General features: G+C 43.6%; 1 protein-coding gene across 1 annotated transcript in view; it reads right to left on the reverse strand.

Annotated features, from left to right (window-relative positions):
• LOC138660475 (class I histocompatibility antigen, F10 alpha chain-like) overlaps nucleotides 1–5,838 on the reverse strand; it is a 116,456-nt gene extending 110,618 nt beyond the window's left edge. The window contains exon 1 of the mRNA XM_069745984.1: nucleotides 5,697–5,838. Within this exon, the coding sequence (XP_069602085.1) occupies nucleotides 5,697–5,745 (49 nt within the window). The 5' untranslated portion in view covers nucleotides 5,746–5,838. The remainder of the gene's footprint in view (nucleotides 1–5,696) is intronic.
• Nucleotides 5,839–10,086: the final 4,248 nt, after the last annotated feature.

The following is a 10,086-nucleotide window of genomic DNA, read 5'->3' on the forward strand; positions in this document are numbered from 1 at the left end:
TTGAACCCAGGACTTTAGCGCTGCAAGGCTGCTGTGCTAACCACTGCGCCACTACTGTTTGGGAGCATGGCAGGGCTCAAAAGGGAAAGAAGTACCATTTGACTTTTGGAATAGATAGCTGTCATGGTGGTAAGTCGCATGCCTCTGCAGCGTCTCTCTTCTCAGTGTGCGGTTTCTCCGTGCATCAGGTTGCCCCGTTAGTCTTGCAGCACTATGGCATCTGCATGGCTTTCATTTAGTCTTGGGGGGGGGGGGGGGTGAGGAGTTGGCTATTTACTAAAGACTACTGGACGAATGGATGTAGAGCGGAGTCCACAGCTCTACAGGATGCAGACTTTTTACAGCACGGAGCTCTGGTTACGTTGATATTATTGCTAAGGACAACATCTGCAAACAGTTTGTATGTTCTCTCTGTGTTTGCGTGGGTTTCCTCCGGGCACTCCGGTTTCCTCCCACATTCCAAAGACATACTGATAGGGAATTTAGATTGTGAGCCCCAACGGGGACAGTGATGATAATGTGTGCAAACTGTAAAGCGCTGCGGAATATGTTAGCGCTATATAAAAATTTAAAAAAAAGAGAGATTAGTGATTTGCTTGCTGCTCAGTTCATCCTCAGGAATCAATGTTTCCATTCAGTGACAGCAAGCAGAGGAAGATGTGCTGGTTGGATGTTAAGGTACCTTCACACTCAGCAACTTTACAACGAGAACGACAATGATCCGTGACGTTGCAGCGTCCTGGATAGCGATCTCGTTGTGTTTGACACGCAGCAGCGATCTGGATCCCGCTGTGATATCGCTGGTCGGAGCAGAAAGTCCAGAACTTTATTTGGTCGTCAGGTCGGCGTGTATCGTCATGTTTGACAGCAAAAGCAACGACGCCTGCAATGTTTTACATGGAGCTAACGAACAGCGAGAACGATAAGTGAGTCGCCGTTACGTCACTGGATCGCTCCTGCATCGTTCTGGAGTTGCCGTGTTTGACGTCTCTACAGCGACCTAAACAGCGACGCTGCAGCGATCGGCTCATTGTCTATATCGCTGCAGCGTCGCTGAGTGTGACGGTACGTTAAGAGGGATGGTGTGTACACTTCTGCCCATTCAGGGGGCTGATACCAGGGAGGGGGGGGAAGAAGCCACATGTTTAGTCAGAGATCTGGGAGAGTGACATCGAAGGGAGAGGATCTAGCATGCGGTCCTGGAGCACATGGATGGATGGAGTTTGGAGATCAGATGCCGGCTGGGCTGGACACAGGTGCTACTGTTGAGGGATATGTTGTCTGGATTTCAGGAACTTTATTAGAGATTGTTGTTGAATACATGGGCTTTGATTGTGTTAGATTGGCAAGGACTGTGACTACAAATTATAATGGCTGGAGATACAAAATCTGTGGGACAACCAAAAGTTGGGAGACAGTGAGTATCGCCTGGTATAGGGGCAGTGAGCCTACCGGCCCCAGGGAGGGCATCTTGTGTACTGGGGGCAATTAATTTTGCCCATCTACCCAGAGTTGTAAAACCATGGATGTAAGAAATAAAAAATAGTAGCATCGTTAACCTGCCTAGGTGATTATTACAACCCATAACCTCAGATCTTCACAGGGGGCATGGCCAGTCTCTGCAGGAATTTAACCTTGCTGGGTCCTGCAGAGATTAGCATCCCTGGCCTTTCCCGTGCTAGCTGGGTCTTTATTAGGCAGCTCCTCCTACCAATCCTGATTGTACCTGTTCATGCCTCTGTATTCTGCCACCCATTAATGACCCGGCTTGTTTACCCGTCCCACCTGACCTCTCTGCTCCTGACCCGGCTAAGTTTACTGATTCTGTGATGCCTGCAGACTTCGGACTGTCTGACTACGCCTCTCAGTACCTCATACCCTGCAAATCCGGGGACTGCCCTTGAGTGGTACCTGGTGACTACAGATGACAAAGCCTATTGTCACCATCAGAGGCTCTAGCGAATACCTAGTTGTCACTTTGTTACGTCCCTGCAAGGTAAGCCTGGCCTGTGGCGCACCCGCCAGCAGAGGTGACTAAGGGCACTAACGTGCCAGAAACGCGTCAGCTTGTTTTTATACAATTTGTATGCTTTGAGAACTGAATAAAGTTTATTTTATGATTACCTGGACGGCTGTGCTGAGGTCACTCCTCCTTCCTCTCCTGGCTTCGATATATGTGGTCATACATTTTTGTTTGGGCATAGAATAGGACTCGGAAGACACAGAACATCATTTGGTTTTAGGGGCTGCGTACGTCTTCCGTGAAGCTCCGCCCACCGCTACACCTCTTCCGGTCAGCTCCGCCTACGGCGGCATGCGTACCCTATCTTTACCATTAGGAACGCAGACCATGCCGATGTGTGCGGATGCCTCCACATGCGTCATTTTGATGGTGCGGCGACCTGCGCCGAACGCAACGCATGCCGACGTAGGCAGAGCTGACCGGAGGAGGTACGGGGGACGTATGCAGCCCTCCATCTGCAAATGTGAAAACAGCCTAACAATTGACGACTAATCTCAATATAAGATTGGTGGGGGTCCGACACCCTCACAATCAGCTGAAACTACTCCCGTTTCGGCTCAAAATAACGCTCGGTTCACACTGCGCTTGTGGACACTGTGGGTGCACGCGCTCCAAGCTTGGAATTTACTGGAATGTTTTTGAGATCTATGTCGCTTTTCCAGCACCTCTGAACTACTAGTAACATGGACATCCTCTATTTTTCCATTGACAGACAACAGATCTGAGTAGGGGCTTGTGTTTTGCTGACGTTTTCATTGGTGCCATTTGGGGTACATAATGTTTTTAATTTGATTTTTATTCCAATTTGTGAGAAACAGAATAAATAAAAAGTAATTCAGGAATTGTCTTTAATTTTTTTCGTTTTTCACTGTGCGGTAAACGTGATAAGACAACTTTATTCTTCGGGTCAGTACAATTACAGCGATGTCGGGGTTATTTAGTGTTTTCATAATTAGCTTTTTTTGCTAAACACTGATTTACAAAAATAGTATTTGTTATTGTATCACCGTATTCTGAGAGTTAAAACTTTTTATTTTTCCGCTGATCGAGCTGTGTGGGGCTTGTTTTCTGCGAGATGAGTTGATGTTTTTATTTGTACCATTTTGGACTACAAATTTTTTGGACTACAATTTTTGATCGTTTTTTTTATGTTGGGTGGCTCGGTGAACAAGAAGCAGAAATTCATAAATGTTTTTTTTTTTCACACGATAAAAGTGATCAGGCAGCTTTATTCTTCGGGTCATTACGATGGCAGAGACACCAGTCTTTTATAGTTTTTTTTTAATGTTTTGATACTTTTGCACATTAAAATCAATCTATTTTTATAGATTGTTTTGTTCTGAATCTGCTGATACCAAATATGCACTTCTTTTCCTTTTCTTTTGTTTTTATAGATAAAACAGCATTTTTACTTGTAAAATATTTTATTTTTCATACTTTCCCCTATTTTTTTTCAAATTTTTATAAACTATTTCACTTTTTTTTTTACTTTATTGTCGCACCGTATATGTATGTCGGTTTGCTGGAGCGCACTTCTCATTGCACGGTACATGTAGGGCAGATGTCTGTAAGGGGTTAAAGTCTATAGGAGTTACAGCAAGAGCTGAGACCTTTAAGTTCCTCACAGATGTTCTGCAGCAGCTGGGGTTATGTACTGTACAGGTCACTCTGCAGCTGCTGCAGAACCTCTCTCAGGATTCCTTATGTATCCTGCTCTCTGCACACTGAAGACTATGGGCCCGAATCATTAGTGTATTTGCTCCTTTTTAGGCAACTTTTGGTGTTTTTCACTTGATGTCCATTTGCACCTAATTTTCTTTTAATTTGCGCCATTTTTAACATCTGTTATAAGTGTGCTACAGTGTTTTTTTTCCTGTTCACCGCTATGTTCGGGGTTTCAGGGGTTTATTTATGATATTTCGTTTGTATGTTCTCCCCGTCTTCTCATGGGTTCTCTCCTGTTCTTCCAGTTTCCTCCCACATTATAAAGACATACTGATAGGGAATGTAGATTGTGAGCCCCAATGGGGACAGCGATGATGTCTGTAAAGCTGTGGAATTAATGGCGCTATATAAGTGAGTAAAATAAATATTTGGGCTCGGCCGGTGATACCCGTTTCTTTCCTTACACCTCATGGCTGATGGACATATGGAGGACCCCGAGGAGAACGTATCACCCAAGATGGATACAATGTAACAGTATCCCAGTCACTGTACACTGGAGGGCGGAGCTCTGCTCTGATTGGACGGGAGGTGCAGCGTCCTCCAATAGGAGAATGAATCTCCAGCTGATCAGCAGTTACCGGGCAGAGGGAGGACGGAGAGGGGAGCCGCTGGAGGAAACAATGAGAAAGTTGGTTTCTTATTTGTTCATTTTCTCATTTGTAAACTTTTTTTTTTACAAGTTTAATAAAGTTACCACAATAATAAAATACAGCGCAGTGCGGCGCCCGGAGGTGAACACACATGAAAACAGCTGCAAAAAATATATAAGTGGCACAAAAATGGCAGCAAAGTGTCAGACGGTGAATTGTCAGAGATTCACTTCAGTCACTGGTGTTTTACAAGGGTTGTGACCCATTGCATTTTGTAGTGGGAAATCCGCAAAAAAAAAACCCATAATTAATGAACATGCTGCGTTTTTTACCGCGATGTGTTTTTTTCGTGGAAAAAAAACGCATCATGTGCACAAAACATGCAGAATTCATTCTAAATAAATGCTTATTGTATGTGTTTTTTTTGCGGTTTTATAGCGTTTTTATCGGGAAAAACCACAAAAAAAACGCAATGTGTGCACACAGCCTTAGTCACTGATCTCACATCAATCACACAGAGGAGATGCCAAGAATCATTATCAGGTCCCTGTATCCGGCCCAAACGGGTTCTGAGCCTAAAATCTGCATCAGAGGAGCAAACGGACAATTGTCACCTATTGTGGAGGAGAAACTGGAGCTCGGAGAGATAAATGACTTTGTGCCACTGATCTCTCACCATCACCGATTCCCTGCACCCGGCACAATGGATCTCACCTGCTGTGATGCCGGGAACCACGTAGAGCGGCCTATAGGAGCGGATTGTGATCTCCAAAGTCATTTAACCCTTTAAAAACACAAGTTACTTATTGAAATCATTAATAAATGGTGATTGCCCCTTTTTGATGTTATTCTGCCTGGAGCTCATTTGGGCCGTCTCGGATCATTCCCTTCTGTGTGATCGCCGTGTGAGATCAGTGGCCCAACATCATTTACCCCTATGATTAGTCCCTTTGGTGCCCATTTCTGAGCCATTTATATCGATTTTGTAGCCGCTTTCAGGTGTATTCACCTCCGGGCGCCGCACTGCAGTGTATTCTATTATGGAGATCATTTTTGCTCATTATTACATTTGGAAACAACAAAAAAGAACAAGAAATAGACTTCAGCCTCGTCCTACATCGGGGTCTCCTGGATCCGGTCACACGGTGATCACACCGATCCCTGGAGCCGATGATGAGACCCCAGAAACAGCGCCATGTCCTCCTCACTATGGAGCACAGGACAGGTGCAGCTTCTCTAGTGGATTTCTGCCTCTTATCGACGACAACATATTGCTACATAAACTACAATCACGACATAAATAAGATGTAATAATAATCTAATATCAGGTACAATCACTGATCACCCTCCATACTCACCAGAGCACACCGCTGACAGGTGCAGGAGAAGCACCATGAGGGGCAACATCCTCCTCCTGCCCCAATATATGGGGGGACCCCGAGGAGGAGAACGTCAGTGTCACCCAGGACAGACACAATGTAAGAATGTCACAGTTACTGTACACTGGAGGGCGGAGCTCAGCGCTGATTGGACGGGAGGTGCCGCTTCCTCCAATGGAAAAATGAATCTCCAGTTGATCAGCAGTTACCGGGCAGAGGGAGGACGGAGAGGTGAGAGCTGGTGGAAGCGAAAGTGAAAGCTGGAGATTTTCTAGAAATAATTAACATTTATAGAAAACACTAGATGGTGGCCCGATTCTAACGCATCGGGTATTCTAGAACATGCATGTCCACGCAGCCACGTACTATATTGCCCAGCCACGTAGTATATTGCCCAGCGATGTAGTATATTGCCCAGCCACGTAGTATATTGCCCAGCCACGTAGTATATTGCCCAGCCACGTAGTATATTGCCCAGCCACGTAGTATATTGCCCAGCGATGTAGTATATTGCCCAGCCACATAGTATATTGCCCAGCGATGTAGTATATTGCCCAGCCACATAGTATATTGCCCAGCCACGTAGTATATTGCCCAGCCACGTAGTATATTGCTCAGTCACGTAGTATATTGCCCAGCCACGTAGTATATTGCTCAGTCACGTAGTATATTGCCCAGCCACGTAGTATATTGCCCAGCGACGTAGTATATTGCCCAGCCACGTAGTATATTGCCCAGCCACGTAGTATATTGCTCAGTCACGTAGTATATTGCCCAGCCACGTAGTATATTGCCCAGCGACGTAGTATATTGCCCAGCCACGTAGTATATTGCCCAGCCACGTAGTATATTGCCCAGCCACATAGTATATTGCCCAGCCACGTAGTATATTGCCCAGTCACGTAGTATATTGCCCAGCCACGTAGTATATTGCCCAGTCACGTAGTATATTGCCCAGTCACGTAGTATATTGCCCAGCGATGTATATTGCCCAGCCACGTAGTATATTGCCCAGCTACGTAGTATATTGCCCAGCGACGTAGTATATTGCCCAGCTACGTAGTATATTGCCCAGCCACGTAGTATATTGCTCAGTCACGTAGTATATTGCCCAGCCACATAGTATATTGCCCAGCCACATAGTATATTGCCCAGCCACGTAGTATATTGCCCAGTCACGTAGTATATTGCCCAGCCACGTAGTATATTGCCCAGCCACGTAGTATATTGCCCAGTCACGTAGTATATTGCCCAGCCACGTAGTATATTGCCCAGCCACGTAGTATATTGCCCAGTCACGTAGTATATTGCCCAGTCACGTAGTATATTGCCCAGCGATGTATATTGCCCAGCCACGTAGTATATTGCCCAGCGATGTAGTATATTGCCCAGCCACGTAGTATATTGCCCAGCCACGTAGTATATTGCCCAGCCACGTAGTATATTGCCCAGCCACGTAGTATATTGCCCAGCCACGTAGTATATTGCCCAGTCACGTAGTATATTGCCCAGCCATGTAGTATACAGCACAGAGCCACGTATATTGCCCAGCCAGGTATGTCATATAGGGGTATATGGGGTATCTAGATAGAGGTAGCACCTCTGGTGGAGTGCTTGCCGTGTCCTTTTTGGACAGCTCTTCCATCTTTGGTCCTCATCTGATGCTCAACTCTCACCGGCTGTACCTCCAAGTAGCTGCTAGCATGCGGCAGCGGGTACACCCCGGAACACCGCCTTCGCAGGCGGGCCAAACCAGGTGAGGGTAGCTGTTGGGTTTCTTTGAGACCTACAGTGATTTTCAAGGGTTTGCCTACCCTTGCATGTGAAGACTGGATATGGCAGACTGTGCAAAAGAAACCAAGATTCAACGGACAGACAAGCGATTTCCAGCACAGTGTTGTGGAGCGCTGAGAGGTCGCAGCGAGGCACATATAGGACACTGCTGGCCATCCACTGCACCCTGACCTATCTCCAGTTGTCTCGCCTAGCTCTTGCCACTGGGGCTCGATAGGTACGGGCGAGAGAGTGAGGTTGACGACTGCGCAACTCTTCCTCACTTTAATCCAATAATAACAACAATCCAAGCAGAACCAAGGACCCAGGATAAGAAATAAATAAGAAAATACTCAAATATGAGGACAAAAGGAAGTATATAAATAATGCCTTTATTAAAATATATATGGCAATGGCACCAACACTGTGCCTGTACTTGGAAGCAAGAAATGTATAAATAAAATACTAGAATATTATCTAAAAAGATTAATATATATATATATATATATATATATATATATATATATATATATACACATGTATTTACTTAAGGACGGACTAGTAAAATAGGACTTTAATCATAAACAAAGGCACACAAAAAAACAAATGGAAAAAGATTATACAAAAAATCACCAATATATAGGCTAAATACCGGCCAGAAGTATTAGTTCGCTATGCAAGAAAAAAAGTGCATAGTGCATATGAAATAATAATCATATCCCCATCATAAAGGGACCCCGCAATCAAGCAAAAATGTGCAAAAATATGCAATGATATATTACTGTTAAAGCACAATATATGCAGCTGTGCGAAAAGAAAAAAGAAAACGGTGAGGGTAAATTTATTCAAAAAAATACACTCACAAAAATATTATGTGTAATACATCAATAAGATGTTTAAAAACAAAAGATGTGAAAATAATATAACTTAACAATAAGGAGACACAAAAGAATGTAATACTGGTGGGAGGTATAAGACATCAGAGAAAAGGATGATGGGATCTGCCTATATAAAGGTGAGACAACGCAAGACACCTATATGCGGTATCAAGAGGCTGTGTGCCAGAGAAAGGTGCGGCTGAAAATCGCTGTATATAATATACAATACGTACCTGCACCCGTCCGTCCACTCCAAGATACAGGACGCGCGTTTCGGACATTAGTCCTTCGTCAGGGGTTACACAGCCTCTTGATACCGCATATAGGTGTCTTATACCTCCCACCAGTATTACATTCTTTTGTGTCTCCTTATTGTTTAGTTACCGCCTTATATTATTTTCACATCTTTTGTTTTTAAACATCTTATTGATGTATTACACATAATATTTTTGTGAGTGTATTTTTTTGAATAAATTCACCCTCACCATTTTCTTTTCTTTTTTCTTTTTTTTTTTTTTTCGCACAGCTGCATATATTGCGCTTTAACAGTAATATATCATTGCATATTTTTGCACATTTTTGCTTGATTGCGGGGTCCCTTTATGATGGGGATATGATTATTATTTCATATGCACTATGCACTTTTTTTCTTGCATAGCGAACTAATACTTCTGGCCGGTATTTAGCCTATATATTGGTGATTTTTTGTATAATCTTTTTCCATTTGTTTTTTTGTGTGCCTATGTTTATGATTAACCCCTTCATGACCTTGGGATTTTTTGTTTTTCCGTGTTCGTTTTTCGCTCCCCTCCTTCCCAGAGCCATAACTTTTTTATTTTTCCGTCAATTTGGCCATGTGAGGGCTTATTTTTTGCGGGACGAGTTGTACTTTTGAACGACATCATTGGTTTTAGCATGTCGTGTACTAGAAAACGGGAAAAAAATCCCAAGTGCGGTGAAATTGCAAAAAAAGTGCAGTCCCACACTTGTTTTTTGTTTGGCTTTTTTGCTAGGTTCACTAAATGCTAAAACTGACCTGATATTATGATTCTCCAGGTCAGTACGAGTTCATAGACACCTAACATGACTAGGTTATTTTTTACCTAAGTGGTGAAAAAAAATTCCAAACTTTGCTAAAAAAAAAAAAAAATTGCGCCATTTTCCGATACTCGTAGCGTCTCCATTTTTTATGATCTGGGGTCGGTTGAGGGCTTATTTTTTGCGTGCCGAGATGACGTTTTTAATTATAGCATTTCGGTGCAGATACGTTCTTTTGATCGCCCGTTATTGCATTTTAATGCAATGTCGCGGCGACCAAAAAAACGTAATTCTGGCGTTTCGAATTTTTTTCCCGCTACGCTGTTTAGCGATCAGGTTAATGCTTTTTTTTTAATTGATAGATCGGGCGATTCTGAGCACGGCGATACCAAATATGCATAGATTTTATATTTTTTTTATTGATTTATTTTGATTGGGGCGAAAGGGGGGTGATTTAAACTTTTATATTTTTTTTATTTTTTTAACATTTTTTTCAACTTTTTTTTAACTTTTGCCATGCTTCAATAGCCTCCATGGGAGGCTAGAAGCATGCACAGCACGATCGCCTCTGCTACATAGCAGAGATCTGCTGATCGCTGCTATGTAGCAGAAATGGAGGTGTGCTGTGAGCGCCGACCACAGGGTGGCGCTCACAGCCACCGGCGATCAGTAACCATAGA

The sequence above is a fragment of the Ranitomeya imitator genome, chromosome 1 (assembly GCF_032444005.1).
Source record: "Ranitomeya imitator isolate aRanImi1 chromosome 1, aRanImi1.pri, whole genome shotgun sequence".
Taxonomy (NCBI): domain Eukaryota; kingdom Metazoa; phylum Chordata; class Amphibia; order Anura; family Dendrobatidae; genus Ranitomeya; species Ranitomeya imitator.